The 25894-nt window shown below is 40.8% G+C and overlaps 1 protein-coding gene across 2 annotated transcripts in view; it reads left to right on the top strand.

The window, feature by feature from the left end:
• Positions 1-25894, top strand: part of KIF26A (kinesin family member 26A) — a 101757-nt gene that overhangs the window by 13498 nt on the left and 62365 nt on the right. For both annotated transcript variants that reach the window (XR_014184514.1, XM_082057370.1), the window contains exon 3: positions 20426-20926. Coding sequence is in view for 1 of the 2 variants with exons in the window: in XM_082057370.1 (XP_081913496.1) it covers positions 20426-20926 (501 nt within the window). In the remaining variant the exon portion in view is untranslated. The remainder of the gene's footprint in view (positions 1-20425; positions 20927-25894) is intronic.

Genomic DNA, 25894 nt, shown 5'->3' with positions numbered 1-25894 from the left:
GCTGTAAGAATTTACTTGGATTTCAGCTTCTTATTGCCAAGTCTTTTGATGACATGAAAGATATGTTATACGCAGGGCTGGCTTTTCTGACCCACCCTAAGTTCTTCACTGAGCTTTTTATTGCTGTGGGAGGGCTTGACTCTTGTAGGATTGAGTGCACTGAAAAGCGTGGAGTAGATAGTTAAAGAACTGCAGTGCGGAATAAACGCTTGACCCCGGGAAGTGAACAGAAGTGAGAACACAAAGGTATTGTTCTCTGAGGTGATGCATTGGATGGTCTCTAATTTTCTGTGCTTTCTTTTTGTAGTTTCCATTTTAATTCCTCTTACTAGTTCAGGTTCAACCTGATTTTTTTTCTTGCTTCTTGCCACTGGAGCAACAGCCATGTTTGCCAATGTTGGAAAATAGTCCAGGGCATCGCCTCCTCTCTAAAGGCTGTACTTCTGCTTTCTTTGGAAGTGTTGGAAGGTCTAATACAGAAGGATGTCTTACTAAACGTAATGGTACAGAAGTGGTTCACTTGCATCTAAAGGAATGAGCTGAAAAGCGTCTATGATTGTTCAACAAGAAAAAAATGTAGGTCCAATGTGTGAAAAATCTACTTCTTTCTGTACGTCGACAGGATTCCTTAAATCTGCACGAGAGCAAAGAGTTAGAGAAGTTAGTTAACCCAGAGAAGTTAGTTAACCCAGGAGTCTTGTAGCTCAGCTGAGTACAATACAGGAGTGACATCAGTGAGATTAGAATAAGCTTCCTTATCTTCAAAGACTGTTTACTTAATGGCTGTGTTTGTAGGTAGAGGTAGGAAATGTCCTCAGGCAGGCAGGAGCTGGTAGCATTAAACAGAGCGGCAGTGTTCTTCCTCCAGCATCCTTATGTTGCTTGCGTGCTTCTCCCAGCCTGCTGGCTGCCTCTGCTTTTGTGTACACCGCTGGTACAACGTCTTTAAGAGATTGCCAAGGTAATTTTGGATGCTAAGCACTGAACCCAGGCGGTATTATCCTTGTAGCTTTTTGGTTATTTCTTCCATGTCTTACAGACTTTGGCACTATATAGGGTACTTGTATGGACAGTCTGTAGCCTCTAGCTTGTTTTTTTCCATTGTTTGCATTTATTTATTTATGTATTTATTTATTTATTTTTCTCCAAATTCCTGTTAGTTTTCAGGGGAGATGTGCTTACAGGGTAGCTTCTGAAAGGGTACCCTGAGTTAGTGTCTGTCTGTGGGAAGGGCGAGGGAAGCAGGCTGTGCTGGGCTGTCAGTGACCTGTCCTGTGGAGCCAAGTGATAGGTCTGGGCCTCATCTCACCGTGCGGCGGGGGATCTGCTGGGAGGCACGTTCTGTCAGGGAAATGAGTCCTTCTGACACCCAAATGGTGTAACAATCCAATGAATCAACTTCTATGAATCCTGGAGCAGCATCACTTGTATTTTTCTTCATATATACATCTATAAGTTTTATTTAAAATATTGGTTAGAGGTATTTTAAAAACCTCAGAGTTGAGCAGGGTTACCTACCTTGGATACTTCAACTGTTGCTTGTAGTCACATGAAACACAATATGTAGTTGGTTTGGGTTTTGGAGGATTCTTCTGCAGGACTCGCATATTTTCTGCAGTTCCTTTTGACTGCAGTGAAGTTACTTCTGATCTCCAGTAAAAAGGACAATTTGATTTGCAGTTTGCTATGTAAAAGCTGCTATAAACTTGATTTGGAGCCTGCTGGGATACATGTCCCGCATGCAAGTGTGTAGCTCATCCATTTTTCTCATGAAAACATTCCTGTAAAAGTGGTCTTTAAAGCCAATTTGTGCCTTATTGGCATTTTTTTCAAAGACAAAGCAGAGATGCAGTGTTCTAGGCAGATAAATTTTTGTTCCCACCTGTTTTGAATGCTCATTTGATGTTAAGTCTTTGTTTAATCCAGTCCTGTGTCATTAATGACTCTGGAGTAAGTAGGTATGCAGAACTGGAGGAAATCCTGTTTTATACGTTCCTATTCTAGGAGAGCCTCAGAAAGACTAATGACAATAATGCTGCTTGGTGAGGTAATGGGTAAACATAGTAAGAAATAAAAATGTGCTTACTCCTTACTGAAGCAGTAAAATAGCTTATGAAGCATAATATTGTTTCTGATTTGTGTAGATAATCTGACCTGCTTCAGTCTGTGGATTAAGGCATTAACTGGGGTAGCCGAAACGGCTTCCCACAAAGAACCTGTCCCTCTGGTTGGTAAGTTGTTGTCAGCAAATGCTGACCAGAATTTAAAGAAAAAAAAAAGTAGGAGCCCAGTCATAACCCAGTGAAGTCACTTGAAAGGCTTGCCTTGAGTTCAGTGGTCAGTTAATTCTCGCTTGAGGGGGAAGGTTGTGTTGCTCAGCGTTATCACAAGTCTGATGTGAGCGCTGGTTCCAGTCAAGGCGGTGGGTGGTGCACAGCAAAGCTCTGGTGGAGCCTTGGGTTTGTACCTGTCCTCTTCGTGGTCCCTTCAAGACTCTGTGGGAAAGAAAATGAGGGCATCCCCCAGCTTTTCCTTCCTTTTGCTGAATGACTGAAGTTTAGTTGAAGAGAAATATTTGTTTTCAAGAAGAACCAGTGTTCTCATAGGAGGTTAAATTTCTTCATCAAGTCCTTGAGCAAGTCAAGGCTGGATTTAAACCTTTGGATCTTGATCAGTAGATGGACAACAGGTAGAAAAACAGGATGAAATGTTGGTAGCAGTTTGAGGAAACTCTTGACTTTTTGTTTGAGAAGAAAATGTGAAATCATGTAATTTTTTTCATCAGCCAGCTTCCATGGCAGTATGTGTGAGTACTGTAAAACATCTGAACTCCAGCCTGCTTGCACTCTCTGTGCTACAGGCTTCCCTAGCGACCTAGGGCAAGTCAGCTAGCATTACATTTTTTGATATACTTACCTCATTTAGCATATGCACTTTGCTCAGCATGGGATTACAGACTAGTGAGTTGCGTTCATATACACCAGAGCCCTCCTGTTGGTGTTCATTATGTATGCACAGGTTTTTATGTGCATTGATTTGGTGCATATACTTCAGCTATATTTCTAATCTCTCTCTACCTTCATGTTTTTGACTGTGAAACAGCAGTGATCCCTTTTCTTTGAGTAAGTAGGAAGAGTCATACTTGTGACATATTTTAGGACCACTTAGAAGATACAAACTTATTAAGTGCTTGTGATTTATCTTGTTTTGCTTTATTTGATTCCTTAAATGTCAGCCACTCTGAACAGTTCCTATAAGTTTCCTCTTTTATTTGGGAAGTGTCAGATGACGAGAACGCAGCTGGTGTGCTGAAAGCATCATTCTCTTAAGAATTTGGTGTGTGATGTGTTTAGCTGAGGAGAAAGCCTGGTGACAGTTGCCGCCCCCCTTTATTTATATTTTTTCTTTTTCCTCTACAAGTTGCTGCCTTGCCCTGTTGGTTTAGTGGTGAAAGAATGCTGCAACACGTTTAGCTGTGCAATGTCTTTCAGGTAGTGAGAGATACCTGAGTAATAAGATACCTTGTGCATAATTGGCTGACACTTGGTTGACCTAAGCTGACAGGTCTATATGTAGTCCTGATTCCTGTCCACCAAAAGAGCATCTGATGCAGACAGCTGCTGGGTGTGTGACCCCTTTTGGTACGTGGGGCGTGCGTGGGCATGTGCTTTCCTACTTGTGTGGTGGATGCAGCCACCTCCAATGCTTTCTGCTCTCCTGTGCTTTTAGATAGGACAGCCCCAATAGGAGACCTTGTTCTCAGTGGAGGGAGCTGGCAGACCCCTGATGGCAGGAGGGAGTTGGGCTCCTTGTGCTTATCTTCTGTAGAGGAGCAGATTGTCATCTCTCCCTTGGGCAAACAATGCTTCTTGATGGAGTTTTTAGGGAAAGGGAGTGAAGGAGTGAATATGCATTGGGCATCATAAGCTTGTAACTACCTGGTGTCAAGTGCAAAGGGGAGGTTGCTTGAAGCATCTTCTTCCTCCAGACCCCAATAACTGCATTATTGTCTCCAGGATGTGGGAGGGAAGCTATTCATTAACAGCTGCTTTCCAGAAACACTTGAAATGAGTGTAACGAGTATATATCACCTGTAGTGTATCTTGCTTGTTTCAGGTTATATTGTGATGGCAGTCCTGATCATTATCTCATATTAATTTTCTACAGTGTGATGTATGCGGATACACCTACTGTGCTCAGAGATTTCACTGCAAGATTAGAGACATGTTTAGGAAATTAGTAATGAGAGAAAAACGCGTAATTAAAAATGATATCAGTTTGGAAGCTCATCCATCTTCAGCCAGCTTGCTGGAAGAGAAAGGAGCCTTACACAATGCTTAGTGGTGGGAAAATGCATTTGGCTTTCTACATTTTAAACAGGAAGGAACTGTTTAAATGACAGACTTACAATAGTAATCAGGGCATTTACTTGGGAATGTTGGATCACATATTGTAGCTGCATAATGTCAAGGTAACTCAGACCATGTAAAGTTAAGACAGATCTCATTATATTTGTTTTCTTCTAATGATGCCTTCAGACAAATTGTTTTACTTGTTTGGACCCTTTATAAAGTAATTGGGTCCTTGTACTGAAAAGAGCATTCATATTTTGAGGTAGTCACGTATACATATATGGAATACTGGCTGTAATGTTATGGGGTTGCACACTTAACAATTGTTTCCTGAGATGTGCAGTTTTATGTGAAATGCCTTAAAATCAGAGTCTGCAACGGAATTTTAGCTCTTCATCCCCAATGACCATTATAAAATTGCCATATGCCTAAAAATGTGCTCAGCACAACTGTGATTGTTCAGACTGTGAAATTCCTCTCATTTTGTGATTGGCTCCTTAGTTCAGAATAAAATTATTCTTCAGCAATAGGAGAAACCCCATTTGGTTGTATATGGTTCATTATAAAATGCGGTGAATTTTAAGCATTTCAAACAGTATGCATGCTTTCAGTTTTTATGCAATTTTTCATGAACAGTTAACAGTTACCTTGTTGTCATTTTTGTCGTGATACATCCATAAACCAATTATGTTTCTCTTTGGTCCAACTTACAAACCCGTAGAAAACCTAAGCAGATGTCAGAGCAATAACCAGGTGTACATTGTAGTACTTTGCAAAGTTTTAATTGCTGCAGGGATGTTTCCTAGTTAATGAATCTGTTTATTAAGTGGTTCTCTCTGTTGTGTCTTGTTCAGGAGTGTACCTTATGAATGGTATTTTCAGGCTGAGTCTGGCTGTTTTATCTAGCGACAGCCTCAGAGTAGCCTTACGGGGGGATATGCTTTTTCACTTACAATGTCCATAGCATAGTTAGTAGAACTGCTGAATCGCTTGTTGTGTAGAATACTCTATAATTTGTGATTTATATATATTTCTTTTGGTAAATTCATGAAATGCTCTAGAGTTGCGAATTTGACACAAGGAGGCCTAGACCCAGCTGGGCTTACGGATGTGACCAGTGTGTAAATATTTACCTTTATTCTCTCTGTAAGCACCCTGCGGTAAGGCCAAGCATGGGCCATGAAAAATGGTTGGAGGGCTGGAGCACCTCTCCAATGAAAACAGGCTGAGAGGGTTGGGGTTGTTTGGCCTGAAGAAGAGAAGTCTTCAGGGAGACCTTATTGTGGCCTTGCAATACTTAAAGAGAGCTTATAAGAAAGATGGAGAGAGACTTTTTACCAAGGCCTGTACTGATAGAACAAGGGGTAATGGTTTTAAACTGAAAGAGGGTGGATTTAAGTTGGATGTAAGGAAAAAATTCATTACTATGAGGGTGGGGAGACACTGGAACAGGTTGCTGAGAGAAGATGTAGATGCCCCATCCCTGGAAGTGTTCAAGGTTAGGTTGGACAGGGCTGTGAGCAACCTGCTGTTGTTGAATATGTCCCTGTTCATTGCAGAGGGATGGGAACTAGAATCATCATAGAATTATAGAATACCAGGTGGGAAGAGACCACAAGGATCATCTGGGCCAACCTTTCTTGGCAAATTTCACAGCTTAGACAACGTGGCCCAGCACCCTGTCCAGCTGAATCTTAAGTGTCCATTGTTGGGGATTCCACCGATTCCCTGGGGACATTATTCCAATGACCGATTGTTCTCATAATGAAAAATTTCCCTCTTACGTCCAATTGGAATGTTCCCCGGAGTGACTTGTACCCATTAGCCTTTGTCCTTTTCATGTGACTCCTTGTAAAAAGGAACTCTACACCTTTTTTGTAGCCACCCTTTAAATAGTGGAACATGGTGATGAGGTCTCCTCTAAGCCTTCTTTTCTCAGTGCTGAATGAGGTGATTTTTGAAGGTCTCTTCCAACCCATGATATCCTATGATCTTTGGGTGGCTGCTGATGGTGGTTCTTGAATGTTCATCTGTGAGAGATGATGGCTGTTGTCATTTGGGAGGAGGGAAAACAGGTGAGAAGGGTATGGCCAAAATGACTCACCAAAGACCAGCAGTGGTGCTTAGAGTGAGGAGCCAAGTACTGAGGCTGGTGGCCGAGTGACCCCTCATGTCTGGGAGCTGGGGGGCAGCAGCTGTGATGGAGAGTGAAAGCAGCTCCCAGGTGTTCCTTGTTATGGTCATTCATGGAGAACCAGCCTTCCTGGAGAGGTGTGAGGGGAGGCACAGTCTCTCTTTGCAGCCACTGCGGGGTCTGTGCTGTTGTGCGTGGAACAGGGAGATATGTGGGTGCAGTCTGAGGATGTCTCTGGTTGTCCTGTGCTTACTGCTCAGAAGCAGCTGCATGGCGGGAAAAGGAGACCCTGTGCAATGCTGCAGATTCGTGCCTAGACCAGGCCTTGAAGCCAGGACTGGGTCTTCTATGAGCTATATTATGTATTGATGGAACAATGAGAGAGAAAATATTTTCCCAGGAATTAAATAATTGCTTCCTTGATGAAAGGACCCAACATCTGGCTCTCATGTTTCATGTATTTTATCATGTAGATGTAACTGTTTGCTTTGTTCCTGGCAGTAACATTAACTTATTAATGTATGAAGCTGTTTCCAGGTCAGTGGAAAACTGCATATAAATCTTTATTACATGTACTTGATTGTCTTTAACTCTTTATAAGATAGAATTAGCGTCCAGTAATCACATTGTGGTGCTGTTTCTGTGATTACACTGGTAGTTAGCATGCAATGCAATTCTGGTTTTATAGACTGGAGCTAATGTTAGCTTGATTAAAATAAAGGATAAACATTGGCCTGTGTTGTTGGCCAGTTAATTTTCTCACCTTTCTGCTGCCTGGTTTCATTGCCTTCTGCAGTTCTGAGATGTGACTGCCTGCCACCGAGTGGCTTCTGATTAAAAAGACATGATTTTTAGTATTGTGGTGCTTCAGGTTGAAGTGGAGCCCCTTTCGGTAATGGTGTCTGCGATGACAGGGAAGATGCGGGTTGTCGCAGGCTCTTCAAGGACAGTGACTTGGCGAAGCACTAGTCCCTAGATATGTTTTGATCCTATTGTATTGAATAGTTCCTGTTGTTGTTTCTGTTTTGATTGAGTGCCCAGCTGGTGTGTGGTGGAGATAGGATGCTGGGGCAGGGAAAGGAAGTAACTGTCAAAAGTGCATCTCCCTTAGGAAAGCAGGAATGTGAAGGCACAGTAGAATTGGGGTTTAAATAGCACTTATTTTTCCTTGGTTTTCATAGTGCACTGAGTGTATGCAATTTTCCACATGCTGGGTAATGGAAAGTTGGCCCCAGAGGAAGTGGCTTTGTAAGTCAAGTTTGGGATTATAAAATCAATCACTGTTGGGTCACTAATTGGTGTGGAAGATAGGAATTTCCTATACAGTATGATAAGTTCATTCGTTTTCTGGCAGTGTGTGTGCAGTGAGCTGTTTAGCCAATGATATTCTTTCCTGGTTCTGTTGTTAACTCAGGAAAAGCATCAGGTCATTTATAGCTACACCCAAATTGCTGGTTTGTTTCTGAGTAGTAGGGGGAGGGTGGGGGGAGTTTGAAGTAATGTAGAATCTACATGTGTTTTGTGAAGTTTGTTTTCATCTCTTTGTGGCATAATAGTGAAGCTTGGCAGCCACATGGGAATCATGAAGATTGATTGCTCTTGGTTTTAAGCGTCTCACATCTCTGAGTTTATATCAACACAAGCCTTCTTCCAGCAGCAGCATCTGGCTCATTGGCAAGATCTGCAGACAGTTGTTCTGATTGCTCTGGAGATGCCTCTGGCTGTCATGTGGCTGCTGCCTTGGCCCTGCTGCTTTGTTATTCTAGCTGGTCCCTTTTTCATTTGTTTATTTCTTGGCTTACCTTGGATTCTGATGAATCGCTCCTGAGACAGTGGTCTTGAATAAAACTTGCCTAGCTTCCTCATGCAGAAACTTCCACAAGATGCTGATGTTAATTTATTTCAGTGACTATTTGCTGGTTGGAGCTGAAGCAGTGACATCCCGGTCTGTGCCTTCTGTGTGGCTTTTCCCTGTGAATCACAGCACCAGTCTTGTGAAACAAAACACAGATCTTTGAGCATATCTTGCATAATGGGTTTCTCTGAGACTAGAACTGCAAGTGTAAATCAAATATTACCAGTAGACAGTGTCCAGGATGGTGCTGAGAGTCCTGGAATGAACCATTTGGATTTTTCAAGTTGACCATAGAGAGTAAAGTTTCTGGTCCAGCTGATATAAACTGCACAGGAGCAAGAACAGTTTGTGTCAGCTCTGCATTTAGGTCACCTCAAGTGCTGTCCCTATCTGTTTGATTGTATGTGTACCTTAAAAAACATGATTCTTTCAGAAGTACTGTGGGTTTGGAAGACACGTGGGCTCAAAAAAAAGTGAGTGTGGCTTAAAATACCAAAGCATCTGTTTTCGTTAAGTAAGCCTATCCGGGCCTCTGCCTCTTCTGGTTGAAATTAGCAGGGCTGTGATGTGCAGGAGGCCGGACAAGATGGTTATCTTCACTGGCCTTTAACTCTAATGATCTGTGGAGCTGCTTCGGCAGTGTCCACAATGGGAGCTCTTTGACAAGCTGTCAGATTTTATAAGGATGTTAGCAAGGCATGATTACACACAGTTTTCTGCTTTTAAATGTGTATTTTCCTCTGTAACAATAATAACAAGGTAACTTGGATGATGTGTTTGTTTTTTTTTTTAGTGTTTTAATGCAAATTTAGCACATTACCTACGGCTAAAAAACTGTTTTAAAATGAAGGGACAAATTTGCACACTAAGATGTAACTTAACTCATCATCCAGCAACTACAAACACGCGTTTCATCGGCATTTTATGAAATGGAGAGGCAGGTTGGTGAAAGAGGCAGCTTATTTTCCAAGGTCCCAGAACACAAATTAAAATAAAAACATCCTTTTATGTAGTACCTTCAATTGAATGGAAATATAAACGTATCCTATGATGTTAGGCATTGTCTACTTTTGTGGAATTTCTGTAGAAACAATGTTAGATACCATAAATGTTTAAGAACCCTGAAAGTGTGACTGGTGGGATGAGCTGGAGCCTTTCATCTCTTAGGTGCTGGTTTTAATAGGATCTGGCTTGAAGGGTTTTGAAAGTTGTTGCCAGGTATTTGATTACGTCTGTGTCTCAGGAGATAAGGCTTTTTTTTGGTGTGTGAGAAGCCTGAAAGAGTTCGCAGAGCTATTTCAGCCAGCCATCTGTGGGCATGTCTCCATGGATGTGTGTTAGAGGCAGATACAAGCTCACTTTGGCCATGTGTTCATATCCCATGTGGTAGCAGAGTTTATAAACCCTATTAACATGGCTTTCAAGATGCTCTGAGCATGGGTGGAGTGTGTTTTGTCTGCCTGTGGGCATAACCACATGGATTTATGTTTGTAGGAGAGAGACCTTAGGCAAAGGGAGTTGCTCCTGTTTGATTACACCAGCCCTTCAGATGGGGAGAGGTTGCCCAGCTTGCAGGTTTTGCAGGACCACTGCAGGGCTTCTCACCATCAGGATTGCAGGTGGGTATTAATCACAGGACTGGTGGTGTCCTGCTCACATGAGTGTGCTTTGCTGGGCCAACAAAGGCAATTCTTACTTGTTGCTTAGGTCCCGTAGAAAATGTGCAATGCCTTTTGGTGGCCAGTGAGGTATTTTAAGGGTTCAAGGCTGGATACATGCTTTATTGTTCACAATGCAGTATAGTTGTTGAAAGGCTTGTTACAAGACTGTATGATCAAAGGATAGCAGCCAGCTTGCAAAAATTGGTATTCTTATGGGAAACCAGAGTACTCTTATGCAAAGCAATTTATCGATCTGGCATAGGACTGTTAGAAATAAGTTGTTTTGTAGAGAAGGATTATCTAATACTGTTCAGGTAGTGGCTGTTGAAGACCAACAGGATCAACAAAACCAGCAAGAGTATCTTACTAATAATGATCTTGTTCTTGCTATGTTTCTATGTAGAGTCTTACTATGACACTACTACTAGTTCATGGTCTATGATGTTGTGGTGCTAGGTGCTGAACTTCTCATCTAAAGAAACTATTGAAATAGGAGAAGTTTGTACATAATTTATAGCCATAGAACACAGTGGGCTGTTTTAACTTTTCAGGTGCTTTTTAAGTAACTGATCCTTGTTGTTCTTTGTTCAGTGTGTATATTTAGGTTTTTTGATATCTCTGTCCATCTGTCATCTATGTGGTTATCTGGGGGAACCATATCTTTTGTTTTGCTGTTGTTACTCCTGAAAACCTGATAGAATTGTCTCAGGGTCAGAGGAGCAGCAGGTTTACTGAGAACAGTTTTTTAAGATGCTGTGAAATGTGTTGATGACAGAGCGTCTAGAGACGTCTGGACAGATGAGCCTGCAGATAGCTATGGATTCATCTTATGCCATTCTGTTATAAAAAATTCTGGTGTACTCTGATAGCAGCCCTGAGATGTCTTCCATTTGCAATTTGGAATGGCTAGTTTGTATTCCTTCACAGCTCCTTTTAGGGGGCTTTGCAATGAGGTTTTTTTGAATCATTTGCAAGGAGATGATCTAGTTACTTTAATGGAGCTAGTACTCTCTGGTGTGTGTATGTGTTTTTTCTCCAATTCTCATTTCTGAGGTTTTAATCAATCTTGATTATGTTGTTTATTTCCAAAATGTTATGGACAGGTAGGAGTGGTTTGACTTAGACCATCTAATTTAGGCATACCATTTGGATTCCTAAAATTATCCCCTGAACCTGTAGGGAATGCAATGTCACAGTTATGTTCTTTTCATCTGTAAGGGTAGGTTGAAAAGGGACTATATAGGTAGTATAGTTAATGATAAAGAATGTTTTGGGCATCATGGTGATGGGCTGTGAGTGTTTAGCAGAAGAATAATTATTCAAGATGATACAGAGGGTCACAACTAGGACAAGAGGCATGGAATTAAAACAGGAATGATTGGGACACTTGCTGTGTGCAAGGTAGTATAGGTTACTGAATAGTCATCTGAGAATAGTATTTTGAAGTCTATAGTCTTTGTCTGTCTGTGGCGCTTGAACCCAAGCAACAGGTTTGTCCAGAGATACGTTACTGGAAAAGGATCTTCAGATCTTTAAAAAGTAGTCCAGCTTCCTTCACTAAAATAGGACCTCCCTGTCTCTTGATCACCTCCCATGGACGTTTCTCAGCTGCTCTTCAGAACCTGTCATGAAGAAATGAGATTACTCAACATCATTCTGTAGTGCTTACCAGTATTCTCTCATGTTTGACAGTTTTTCTTAGGATGATTTTTTTTTTTCCTTTCCCAGGTGGATATGGAAAATAATTGGTCACCAGTCTCTTGGTAACTACTTTTTGTGTACTGGAGGACTTTGTTCAGTTTTCTTTCTTCTAAACTAAATAAACCACACTCCTTTGAACTTCCCACAGCATTCTTGTTTTCTAAACTGCGTTTTGTCCTATAGACACTCCTCAAATGGTCTGTCTCCAACTGCTGTTTGTATGGCTGAGATCATACTTCATCCGAATGAGATTCCATAGGAGGATCATTTGATTCTTTGGGCAATGTCCCCCACCTGGAGATGTCCCTTAGTGTCTGCATGTTTAACTTTTCTTTCTAATGTAGGATGCGGCCAGCAGAATGAACATTGGCTGAAACCAGTGGACAGCCATAGGCCTTACTTCCATCCAAGTCCAGAGATACAGGAGGTGCCAGGACCCTGCTTTCCAACAGGGAGCTGATGGCAAATTTGTGAATTTACTTGCTGAAGTTTCTCTGCTGAAAGTCCAAACAAACGACACCAAATAATCCATTTTAGAGAGCTGCTTTGGGATGGGCGGTTTGGAGAGGGAGGTGGTGTCTGACACATGTGCCACCTGGTAAGCAAAAGCACCAGAGCAGACTCTTCAGCCAGTGTGTTGTGCTTGAGGACTTAGAAATACACACTTCATCATTCCTCTTCTGTTCATCCTTGTTTGGGGTGTGTTGTGTATTTATTTATTTTTTTTTTTTTTTTTTTTTTGTCCTTGAGTGAAGCTAAGCAAGGAGAAAAAGGAAAAACTCTAACCCACTACAGCACTGCTTAAATTTAGATGCAAACTCAAAGTTTTTCAGCCAAGGAGTAATTTTTTGGTGAAAGACTTAAACTGAGGCAGTGGCACTTTAATTAAGATGAAGAATAAGTGTAATCCTCTTTGTTTCTGGAGACAGGCTGCCTGGTGTGCTAACTGTGCACTATAGGCAGCAATTTGTAGCTTGCAAGAAGAGTGCACAATGGGCAGCCCTTTGGTTGTGAAAGCTAAATCATTTCTGTATGGTCCTCAAGTATTCATTTACCAAACAAATAATGGATAAAATGAGCAAGTGAAAGAGACACTAAGAGGGGGTGATCCAATGCCAAGCACTGGTTTTCATAGTTGATTTTAAATCTACATTATGCTAATGATGTTCATTTGGAAAATGTGTCCACTCCCTAACTTCTGCCGCTGAGCGTTCTCTTAATTAGATTCAGATGGTTGGACTGAAACAGTTGTAGGATTTGTATACAGATGTCCTGAGTGCTCCAAGCACTTTTTTTCCTATCCAGTTTTTCTAAGCCAAAGTTGCTTTCACTGTGGCTGGTGTCCAGACGTTCGTGAGCTCCCTCTTTAAAGGTCCATCTGATACAAATGGGCACGGTTCTGCTGGGGCAAATGCAGTTAGGATCGCTTGAACACGCTGAAGGTCTCATTGGGGGCATTACTCCTTTCCTGGGCTGCGGGGCTATCTGGGCCGGGTTGCTGGTCTCTAGCCAGAGTTCATCAGGGAAGGAGTCCCTCTCACAAGGCAATCTGTCATTCCGAAAACACGGGTTGCTGCCTAAATAACCGTAATAGTGGAAACATCCTTTTGTTCCCAATACAAAGGTATTAAGAGTTGATGTTTGTGAGCCATTTTGACAAGGCAGCATGTTTTCTGTGTACCAGTGCTGCTCCCTGGTTTTTGTCCTCATGATGAAATTCAGAGCTGCAGTGTTATCCAAGCAGCCTGACTGAACTCGAGCTGTTTGTGGAGCAGGTAGCATTCAATGTGATGAAGATATCAGCACTGGTTTCCAGAGTAGTCATGCTAACACTTTTTGTAAGCACTCAGTTTGCTTTCAAGGGGGAAGAGAAGTTGTGATCTCCTGATTTACCGTGCTGACCAAAATTTACTCTCTGGTTTCAAGGAAGACATAATCAAGGGTGGAAAACTATTTATCTTTTTAAAAGCGTCTAATTTCTAACAAAAGTTTTTGTCTGTGAAAGGGAGCTTCATCTGAGTGGCTATTTCTGAAAGTAATAGTCAAACAAAGGCTTTTAGACACCAAAGTATTATGTGGTGATGAGTTTGCACCTGTTTTCCCAAACACTTGCTGCTGCTCAAAATGATACTACTTTGAAGATTAAAAAAAAAAAAGAAAGCAGAAAAAAGAAAAAAAGACAACGGGCATTGGAAAAAATGCTGTTTTCATATGAAAAAAAACAGTACTGAATTTGCATTGTGAAGTTACAGTAAGCCACAGACCCAAGAGGGAAAATTAAAGGATTACTTAAAACAAACAATAAACATGCAAATTAAAAGGCATCATTTTTAAATGAAGTCGTACACTATTAAAAATAAGCATAAAATCACATGCTAGTTTGGATGTGTAGTTTATAGAATACACCAAATGTTAAAATTGAATGAAATTAAGAAAAACATTTTCCAAAGGCAAGTAAAATATCTGTTTAATTAGATCGTAAAGAACGGAGATTAAAAGTAATATTTTGCGATACAGTAATTACTGTTTTTCAGAAGTAGTCAGGTTCCTGTGTGTTGATCTAAATTTAACTGTGATAGCAGATCTCTTCGGGGTCTTTTGTTTTGTTTGTGTCTTTAATTATTTTAAATCGCAACCACTACCTTTATTTTGTTTTCTTGCCACTAAACACACTGTGTGGCTGTTTGCTCCAATGTTGTGCCGGCTCATGGACACAAATGTGGGAGATCAGCTCCTACTCTCTGGTTCTGCGAGGTTAAAAGCCAAATCATTGCAGGGGACTATACAGCAAGATAACAGGAAAGGCGGCTTGAAACCATTGGGAGGTGGGTTGAGGTGCTGATGGGAGTCTGAGATGTAAATAAACCAGATTGCTCTCATTTCCTCTTTCCACTGTATTATGCATTCCAATAGCACTATTCATCTTTATGACAGACACCTATTGCTTTAACTTTACTGTGGGCCACTGAAGTACATTAAAGTGGGCAGGAAATGGAAATAAATAGAGTTCAGTGGAGGCTGCAGAATAACTAAACATGCTGCAGCCATTTTTAGTGTGGGGTCATACGTTTTTTAGCAGATTTATCGTATTGCTTAACTTTTGTTAGAAAGATGGGTGCTGTTTAAAAGAGATGCAGTATATTTATAAAATAAGTAAGAAAATGTGCTCTTCGGGATGCCAAAGATTAAAAGAAATTGGGTTGAGTCTCAGCAGGGTAGAGTCAGTGGGATATGTCTGTGTGCAGTACCTGAGGTTGTGGTGAGAAACAGAATAATGGAATTGGAGATTTGAAGAAATACTGCTAGTGGACAGCAGGGAGGAGGACTACAGTCCATTGGCTAAAATAAATCTTCAGCCTAAAGGAAGTGAGACATTCAGGTAGCGGGGACGACTAGAATTTGGCCTTAAAAATGCATCTAATTTTTTTTTTTTTAATGCATGTGCATTTTGCTTACTTTGGAAATATAAGTTGCTCTCCTGCTTATTCAGAGGTTTGTTTCCAGGACAGCAAAATATACTGCAAGTTCCAAAGACCCTTAACTCTCAGGAGATGTGACTTCTGGTGAATTCTGTTTTTGTGAAAGCTTTGTGTGTTTGTTTTTCTTTGATTGTTTATATTCTGATAAGATTAGGTCAGTAAATGAATGAATTCACAACATGAGTTTCTTGAAGACTTACAGCTCATATTTTCACTCCCTTGAGATAGACAGCTACTTGGAAACTTTTCTTTTAGAAGAAATAAAAATTTACCATTAGCACTGTTTTTGTCCTTGATTACATCGAGCAGTCTGGATTTGCTGAGTGTTCTCTTTTTCTTCTCTTTTTCTGACAATGACTGCTATATAGTTGAAAGTAAGCATCAGCCTTCAAAGTATTTGTCAATATAGAAGATATTAGTGAATGTTTCACAATGTCATGGAAGATAAAAACTAATTTGTAAGCAGCGCAGCAGAAATCTGGAAAGACAATTAAGACAAAAAATCATTAACATTGATTATTTTGCAGTGGGAAAGTACATTCCTTTTTCCCAAAGCATCCTTTAAAAATGTTGTTTACCTAGGTCTGTATTTAAGTATATATTTCAGTGTGACGTTCAGTGATTCCTCTTCTTTTTAATTTTCTTTATATCACGAATTTAATTCAGAATACCGCCCCGGGTACCCCTGCGTTGCAGAAACTAGTGCCAGGCAGAAGTGCACGTGATTACTGAGGACGGTTGTTGGCAATTTGACTTTTCATCATTTGTTCGTCATCATTTGTTCGCACTCTGTGGATAGTTTGTCGCTGAAAGGATTAGGTTACAGGTGGGTGGGTATTACTTCAGGGACTTCTTAAGTGAGAATCCAGATGCTTTTCTGCATCCTCTCCTCTTGCTTAGTTTGGAAGTTACAAGTCAGTAGCTGCAGGTAAGATTTAAACTTGTATCTTCGTTTCTCTTTTGCAATGGGAAAGCTCTCAATTACTTGTTGTCAACTAAACAAATGATCTAACTGCAAACTTTAAATACTTGGGGAAACTACAGATTGAGCTAAAATTTCAAAAGAATCTATGTTTTGTAAGGGCAGTATCACTGGCAGACTGCTTCAGGTTTCCCAGCGAGTTCAGCTCCTGCAAGGTCATTTGGTGTTGCATACTTTTGAAAACTTGGCGATGATTTTGGTGCCTGAGCTGTAGAAAGGCTTTTCAGAGCCACTGGCCTTTGGCTACATCCCAGTTGCTTTGATTATGTCTGTACTTTCAAGGGCAGCAGTGTCAGGCCATAGTATTTTACAGTTGTGAGATGTGGGTTTGGTTTGTGTGCCCCACATACAGCACATTGGTGTTATCTGCATAGCCCTAACCCTGCATGGTCTTTGCTGGATTTAATGGGGAGGCAGTGCATCCGTTGAGGTATGAGAGAGGGAAGAGGGAATTAAAATAATAGAATAATAGAAATTGCTCTTTCTTTCCTTCTGTTACAAGTTTCTGGATATGTTTTCATATCTGAGCTTGTTCTTCCTACTCCTGGTTTCAGAGATAAAGCCTGCGGTCAAACTCCAGGCTAAACGCAGCTAGTGTTGAACTAAACGGGTGTTTTGCTGTGTGTTCTAAGAGGAGTGCAGTCCTGGTTTTCCAGCTTTACCATCCCGCCTCGTTGGGCTTGGACGGGTTTGGAGACCACATCTGTGTGCTCTGCCTTGCGCGGGCAATTTGCACGTGTGTGCTTGATCTCCCAGCAGCAGTTTGCAGGCTAGCTTGTGTCTGTAAGAACCACTTGCTGAAAAGCAGTGCTAAATTCAGGTGTTTCAGAAAATTCTTGCTCATATAAGTACATGTAATTATCTTCTGCCTTGATCTTGCTGGGCTTCCCCAGTGCAGTTGTTCCTAGTGGGACAATGGGTTTTACCCTTCTAATAGTTCATGGTGTATACCAAAGTTAACAAGCTGACACTGAAATTAGGGTTTTGGTTTCCGTAGCGGGAGGGAAAGCTATCAGTGTTACAGAATCACAGTATTCTGCTTATCCTGCTTGTTCAGAAGGTAAGAATAGCATTTGGAAAGTAGGTGTGACAAAGACAACATAGTTTATTTATGCTGTGCAGGAATAAAGGAGTCATCATCTTTGTAGAACAGCAGACTAAAGTGTTTTTGGAGCACTGTTTGGAATAGAGGCTTGTCTGTTGTATGCTTAATTTTTGTGCCAGTCCCTCCAGTGACTTGCATCCCCCTTTGTCTGGCTTGCCCTAACAAGGGTGGTTTTAACTGCTTCCCCCCCTCCACGTGTGTGTCTGACACATTTGGTCGCTCCACTTTTATTTCTTCCCTCTGTAAAACATGAGAGTGTAACTTCCACCCAGCCTTGTTAGGCTGCGAGCTGCTGAAGGGGTTGCTCCCCAGGACCAGGCGTTTTAACGGGGTAGTAAAACCTCTTTAATGGGGCTGGCTTAACTTTTAAGTTATGGTTAATGTTTTTAACAGTAACTTGCGTTTCCTCTGCCCTTCACGCCCAACCATTAGCCAGGTGTTTTTGTTGCACTGAGTGGAAAAATAGAAGTAATCTAAGCATACAGCTCAGTGAGGTGCTCAGGAGGATGGCCACAGATGCCAAATGGGGACCATAGGGGCTGGATGGGTGGCTTTCAAAGGCTCCTTGTATATGCTTGGCAAAATACAAGCACTGGAAATGAGATGGTGCCTTTTTCTTTTTTTTAACTCTGAGTAAATTAGAAGGTTTAAATTTGGTGTACTCAATATGGGTTGCTCAGTGTAATTTTTAAATCTTTGGTTTGTTTTATTTTGTTCCCTCCTTTAATATGGCATCCACTTGATTTCCTTGTAACTGCAAGACAGGCCTGACTCTGATCTGCCTTACACTGTAAACTGTGTTTATGGAGCTAGAATTGGGGTCATTAATTTTCTTTACATCAAAAGAAGCAGTTTCTTTTAAATGAGAAGCCTGTTTCACCTAGTAATTCGCTTTAATTGCTTATTTGAAACTTTTGACATTTGATAGCAATTTTAAGCATTGCCAGATGAGGCTCACGCAGCAGGGACCTGCAGGTGCTTCCTTGTGTGCCCAACTTGGATCAAAGGAATGAGCCCAGGGATGTGCCTGGCCATGGATGGGGTGCCCAGTGCTGGAAGGTGCTGCTGGTTCTGGGGCTGTTTGAATGGATGCTGTGTGTCAGCCTGGGCAAGAATTTGCTCAGAGGGCTCTCCCTTGGAAAAGTTCCTGCGGAGTGAGGTGCTGTTTGTTTTTCTTGGGAGACAGACTGCGTGGCCTTTGTTTTGCCTGAGGCTTAATAGTGCTTGCAGCACTGAGTCTTTATGGTTTTTTTAAGTCTAACCAATAGCACATTCTGCTGAAGGGTTAGAAAAAAGTTTCTAAAATATTAATTACTTTCTTTTTTTTTCCTGACTAATATTTGTTAATTTAGTATTATCATCTTCTGGGAGGCTGGGAGGGGAAGAATTTTCTTGCCCATGAGGGTAAGCAAATGGTGCAGCTTCAAAGGCATCTTTACCAGGATCTAAACCTCAATAAAGAGAAGACGCAAAAATGAAACAGTGCCTTTCACTAGATTTTGTAAACTGGTTCACAAATATGAAAGCAATTTATTGTTCAGGCAGCAGCAGGAGTAGCTTCCCTTACCCTGAGAAGTGTGTATATATATATATATATATATATATATATATATATAAAGTCAGTAAATAAACAATGATTTAGATTATGGTGGAAAGAGCAACTTTTTTAATGGCTTTTTGCTGCAGAATGATGTGATGCTAGATATAATCACAGTGGTTTCTATCAACGCTGTGTCTTGTGAGATAGATTTAAAATTATTGCAGAAGTAGGCCAGCAGCTGAAAATGAGATAAATTCTGCTCTGCTGCTGCTGCAGAAGTCAGGCAGTGTTTTAGGGCTTTCTGAATTCAGAGCAAAGGGAAATAGCGCAGTTGAAAGAGAATGAGCAAAAAGTACCAGTGGCAAGACTTCTTAAAAGAGTTTTATTGATGTGTGTTGTAATTAAACCCAGAATTAGTTAGTTTTGTAACAGGTCATTCATTTCCTAGAGAGCAATTGCAGCTTGGTGTAAAGTATTACATTTTAAAAAATGAATACTGATCTGGGGATGCTCTCAGCATATGTTGGATGGCTGACTTACTTGCTTTGTGTGCCTTCATTATTAACAAGCAAATTAAATATTTTCACTTAAAATAATTATACAAATAAACCTTTGGCTGTGCTGTGATTTCATTAAAACCTTAATTGTTTAGAGAGCTCAACAAGAGTGTGTGAAGTTGGGTCAGTTTTACTGCAAGGCATTAGTCTTAATAGCAGATTTACAACAGGGCTGGATTTAATCTCTTGACTAATCTTTACAGTAGCAAGCTTGGATGGGAAGGCATTTGTGTGTTTCAGGAGATAGGTAACTCTAAACTGGAAACACAGAGCTGGGTTTTAAAATATCTGGGCAGCCTTAAAATGAACTAGCAAGGGGGATGGGGGGTGGAAATTGCTCTGTGGAAACAAAATAGGTGTTGCTTTTAAATCAGCTTCTTGGTGTGCACATTGTCACACCTTCACACATGGCTGTAGGCTCAAATCTATTTCTCATCAAAGCAACTGTAGCGTAAGGGAATATTGCAACCATCTGGGTTGCAAAGATCAGAAATAACGGTCCTTGCTAGCAGAGGAGCCAGCTGTGGGCAGCATCATGTAAACAGTTTTTTATGCCACTTGATTAATAATTTCTGAGGGTGAGGACAACAAAACGTTTACCAGGTCATGCACTAATTTTTGAAATGCTTTAAAGGCTAATTTGCCTAGGTTTAAGGTGGTGGTATGAATTTGAAACACATTATATTTGTAGGTTTAGCATCTGAACTAACGTTGTTCCTGAGCATGGGAAACACAGGCACGTTAGATGTCTCAAAAGGAGAGTTAATTAGAAGAACGAGTACTTACTGAGTACACCACAGCTCCACGGTTCGATTCTGATGGTAATTTTCATGCTGGGTCTAATACAAGTGAATTCTCTTATGGTTTATTAATCTGCTCTGACCTGCGAGTCTTTTAGAGTATTTGGGGGAAAAATGACTGAGGGTTACCAGAACAGATTTAAAGTACTTCCATGGGTGAAGAGCAAATCACAGAAATTTTTTATTTTTCCTTCTTTTTATCTTTTCTGCACTGTTTTAACTCAGTATGTTTTTCTTCTTCCTTTCCCCACTTCTTTAGGACCCACGATTATCAGCTTTAATTTTTGACAAGCTTCAAGTGCCTGACTACTTACAGAAAAACAGGAATGAAGGAGAGAGCAGATGTGAGACTTGCGCCACTCACTTGAACCAGCTGAAGCAAGAAGCCATTCAGATGATGCACACCCTCACTCAAACCAGCTACCCAGAGATGCCCGACCTCCCGCCCGGCGCCGGGGCAGTGACCAGCGTGGTACCCAGGATGGTCACCGTCTCCTCCCAGAGAGACCTGCCGCTCATTGCTGGGCAGGTGGGCAGGCAGACTGGAAAGTCTCCGAATCTCTTCTCTGGGGCAGAGAGGAAGAAGGGACTTGGATGGTCTCAAGGCACGGGTGGTTTTCCCAACTCCAGCGTTCAAGTCACGGTGGCCCCCAGTGGTCTCAGCGGTGCCCTGAGCTCCGTCACCATCCAGGCTCAGCAGTACCTTGAAGGCATGTGGAGTATCTCCAGGGTGAACAGCTTCCTGCCTCAGGCTTGTCTAGTAAGTAGCCATAAGTCAGATGCTTGAGTTTTGTTTACATGTGTGTGGATATGCAGAGAGAGAAAAAGATAAAATATGAGATGTGTACATATTTATCTTAGAGAGGATCAGCTAATGGTATTCTAAACCATGTTTCAAGCACTGAAGAGCTGAAAAAGAGCTTTGAACGATGTTCTGTCAGATGTCACAAGGAATTTGCTTTCTTGTCTCAGATGGTGAGATCCTTTCCTCAGATGTTTTTGCACCTATTTTAGCTTCATGCATGCAGGTGGTGTTATTTGGCTGTCAGATACCTGGTGACCCCTTTAGAAAAACATGAAAGGCCAAGTTTGTCACATACGGAACTCTGGGAGCTTCATGGGTTTATATCAAAGATGAACTTGACTCTCAAGTCTAGCACTGAACTTCTAAAGCTGAGTTCAGTTCAGCAGATGCTGTTGATAGACTGTGATGGAGACCATTAATCTTCAGGTTAGATGTGCTGCAAAACAGTTTGCTGTAAAGGAGAGTGTTCACAAGGTTGCTTCAGAGCTACATGCCTGTAAATGTCATTGCACTTGGATTTTAAGCATTGATGTTCATTTCCTGTATTCTGTGTATATTTTAGTAACTCTTGTGGGAAATGAAAAAGCTTTATAGAGATTCATGTTTCCTTTAAAAGCACATTCATTACAGATTTATACCAGTCTATGGGACTGTGCTAAGAAGGAGGATGCAGTGACTGGTTTTGACCAAGATTATTCCTAAATCATTTTCACATGGTAGTGAACAGTCGAGTGTGTGTAGCGACAAAACATACACAAATATAAGTCAGGATTTTCACTTAAAGACATTGTAGCAGATCTTGCAAGACCAGGTATGTTGGTGCTAGACGGCTTTAAATTTAACATGCCTTATGTGCTGTTGTATATAAACACGACCTAATATCGCTTGGTAGCTTCAGCTGGTTGAGCTCCAAGATCATCAGAGATAAATATTTAAGAGTGCTGCTGTCTAATATTACTTTTACAGGCTGGCTGTTGTGTTTCCTTCCACAAAAAGCTTGGAGACGTGATTCCTTCCTCCCATACTTTCCTCTCATGTGGAAATTTGTGAATGCACATACATCCAACCTTTGACGGGTCCCCATTTAAATGCAGTGAATATCCACTGATGTCAGATTGCTGTCTGATGATTTTACATTGAGAAAAGGGGAAAAACTGACCCATTCAGCTCTTCAAGATCTATGAGGAACTCTGGCTATTAGTGCTTTTCTTTAAAATGCTGCTCCATGTGTTAGGGATCAATTTGGACAATGTAAGGCATATAATGTTACTTTTTAATTGTCTTTTAAATTTTGTGTAGATCACAGAAATGTAGAAAAGAAAATCTGAAGGCTGCTGTGTTAAGAAGCCTGCACTCTCTGAAAGCAGAAATATTTCCATTTCACTGCTCATTCCTTGTGTGCCCTTATTCTTGTCTTAAATAATTCATTAACAGCCAGCTCCAGATTTCTTCCTGCTTAACCATGCTGACTGATAGATGTGGTTTTCCCTAACCACTGCATATTATTCTAAGATAAAACTGAGTTGCCTCATTTAACCCCTGTGAATGAAAAATGTGTATAATGCAACAGAGCTTAAGTGTGAGCTAGAAATGTGCAAAGAAATGCAGTAGCCTGGAAAACAGTGACCTTTAGTGAAAAGGACAAACACTGTAAGAGTGTGAGTGTTGGAGGCTGCTTGGATGTGATCCAGTCATCTGCAAGGTCAATTTAGATGTAGAAGCAGTTTTTGGAGAGAAGCGAGGCTTCAGTCGTTTTCTCCTTTTTATTTTTTTTTTTAATTTATTTTTTTAAATTCATTTGAGCCCAAGTGTGGTTACTGAAGACTGTGTTGTGCATACTTTCCCAGGTTGTGCTTTCTGTGTCTGTCCAAATTCTCCTGCTGCCTTCTGTATTATTAAGAGCCTTGTGTCTGATTAAGCTATTTGGGTGGGTGAGGCAGAAAGTGCTTTCCCCAGGCTTTTCCCCTGAGGAATCACAGGTGTCGAAGGAAACAGGATTGGAGAGATTTCAGGAATCAGCTATTATAGCCCTCGCTTAGGACAGCATCCACTGCAGAATGTTCTCATCCAATGCCCATCTCACCTCATCTTACAATTTTGGAAAGACTGAGATTCCCCAATTTCTATTGATTTCAAGTCTGAACTTCCTTTCCTGTTAGAAAAGTTTAGTTGATTTATTTATTTACTTTAAAAACCCTGGTTAGACAGATGATTTTGGCTATTCTTTCCTGAAGTTGGAGGCAGGATTTATGTTTAAGATTGAACCAGGAGAGAGCTGTGGATATACATACTTTCAGAGATGTCTGTCTTTAGTAACCTTTCCTATCTACTTGTGAAGCAAAGCTGGTCCTGGCTAGAGGAATTCTGGAGCAAGAAGAATTGCAGTAGAAAGGACAGTGTTGAGTGTACTATTTATAATATGTAATATGACTGCATCTTGAAGCCATCAGTGCCCATTTGGGCAAGATACTGCACAAATGCAGATGGAAAAGATGCAGTCTTTCCTGAGGAATTTACACTCTGATAGAAGTTATTTTCACCACTCTGTAAATACCCCTGTTTCACTGGGAATCTGTACCTGTGCCTTGTTTTCTTACCAAAGTGGGGCTCTTGAAACAAACACTGAACTCCCTGGTAGGAAAATATTACCCAAGCGCCTTACCTCACAGTGATTTAACTCAGTGCCGCATATGAAGTGAGCATGATTAATTTCCTGAAGATGGGAAGACAGACACAGAAAAAGTCTGGGATTCTTCTCAGCTATTTTTAGCTGACAAAAAGGTGTTTACTCTAAGCTAATTAGTGAGGCTTCCTTTGTAGTTGTGAGAGAGCAACAGGCACCTCCAAGTGATGCTTTGTCCTTCTGGTCTTGGATGTCATGTCTTGGCTCGCCTTGTCCTCTGAAGGTGCCTGTGGCTTTCTGCTGGTGGTGGCAGATCCCAGGTGGGTGACGCGGAGCAAACCCTTACACAGGTGGCCGATGTAAGGTGCCGTGTGCCCAGTGCCTTGTGGGTGTGAAAACACACCCAGCCTATGGCTGGCCAACCTCAGGAGACTTCGTACCTACAAACATTTCTCCAGGATCCGTATATTTTATTTATGGTTAGTTTTAATAGTGGTGGTCGTGGAATTGTCTGCGGAGAGAAAAAAAAAAAAAAAAAGTCTTGATTTCAGCTCTTCTCATCTCTCTCCCCAAACTCGCATGTATTACCTTATAATGTCACTTATGGTTGTGAAGACACTTCTGGGCTGAATGTTGGGGGTCAGAAGTGCAGGACATCGTAAATTTTTAATATATGTTTGGAGTTCAAGTGTGAAAATCCATTATATAGATTATAAATTTTTTTGAACAGGAATGTGTCTTTGAAGCATAGTGTGGGTGCTTCTCAAACCAAAATAATAACCATGGGCTTTGAGAGCTGTGAAGAGGAACAGTAATTAAGGATCCAGAGGAAGGTCCAGGGAGGGGAAGACTAGGATTGCAACCGAGGTGCAAAAGGTGAAGATGTAATCAGCTGCTTTACCCAAGTGGCCGCTTGTGAAAAATTACAAAAAATAATCACCAGTAGCAGTGATAAGTAGTCTGACCAGACAGCGAGCACTGTGGAGGGGAGGGAGCTGGTATAACTCTGGCTAAGACAGCTGATTTGTAGTGGGCAGCTGACAACTTTAATTAATAAATAGTTTTATATTGATGTTTTTAATTCTAGACCTGCCAAGTGAATATAAGGTTACTACTCAAATGAAAAAACATGTTAGCAGTGTTCAGCATTGCCATGCAGTTTAATACAGAAGCACAGGGATGAGGGGAGCTTAGGCTTCCTAGGTGTGTGTGGCTTAGAAGCAGAACATTAAAAACCACTGAAAATACCCTGTACACCTTTTAGAAGTATCTGCATGTATTGTGGAACAAAGAGGTCTTACTGTATGCTTTTGATTGACTGTGTTATTAGTATGCAGTGTTATGTACTGCATAAAAGTGGTAAAGTAGCCATGCCATGTGTTATAAAGATATCACAGTGAAACAGAGCTTGTTTTGCAAATCACATATTCTTTTGTCTTATGCAAAATGAAATCCTTGCCACACTGTATTTCTAATTTGAATATATACGATTGGTACTGGTTATAAGGCAAAATATTGTGGCTCCTTGAATTTTTACCAGTTTCTAAGTTGCTTTAAAAATATATTAAAAAAATGCACCATTAGGATATTAGAGAAGTTGGAGCACTGGAAAAATGAAAGTGGCGTAAGTAAAACTTTTAAAGCATATGTATATAAAATTGTAAATTTATCCGAAGTCTAATGTACGTCACTGAGCGTAGTGACAGATTTGAAGTTAAGTTTATGGCCTGGTTGAGAGAGGGAGGGTTTGCCCACAGGACGTGTAAATGGATGCATATACTCTAAAGTTAAAGAAGCTATGTTTGTTTGATGTGAAAAATCTGAGTTATTTTGGTCATAATTCAAGCTTTCCTGTAATTCCTAGGAATAAGTCTTCTGCTTAACCTAATCTAAACCAGATGGATTCATCTGAGAGTAATTCAGCCTCTGTTGACTTTCTTTAAATCCTCTTTGCTTGTTTAGAGCAAGAATGACTTAAATTTTGCTTAGAAGATGCAATAAAAAGGTGACTGTGGAAAACAGAAGAATGACAAGATTTACTTTTCAGCATTTACTTTTTTACTTTGAACGTCACACCAAGTGGGTCTTTAAATTAATTTTAAAAATCCTTCTCGATCGCTTTCTCAGTGACTTTTTATTAATACAAAGCGTGAAATACATTTTGTAATGAAACAATTAAAATGTAGTGCTTTGACCATAAATCGTGTCAGTGAGACATCTGGATGACTTTGAGCTTTGGGACATTTCTCAGATTCCACATAGAACATTTTGTTTCTGCAGAAGTCAGCAGCAAACCTCGA

Source organism: Streptopelia decaocto (assembly GCF_964273445.1).
Source record: "Streptopelia decaocto genome assembly, chromosome: 7".
In the NCBI taxonomy this organism is placed as follows: Eukaryota; Metazoa; Chordata; class Aves; order Columbiformes; family Columbidae; genus Streptopelia; species Streptopelia decaocto.
The sequence above is the reverse complement of the archived record's forward strand: the minus strand, read 5'-3'. Positions and strand labels throughout refer to the sequence as shown.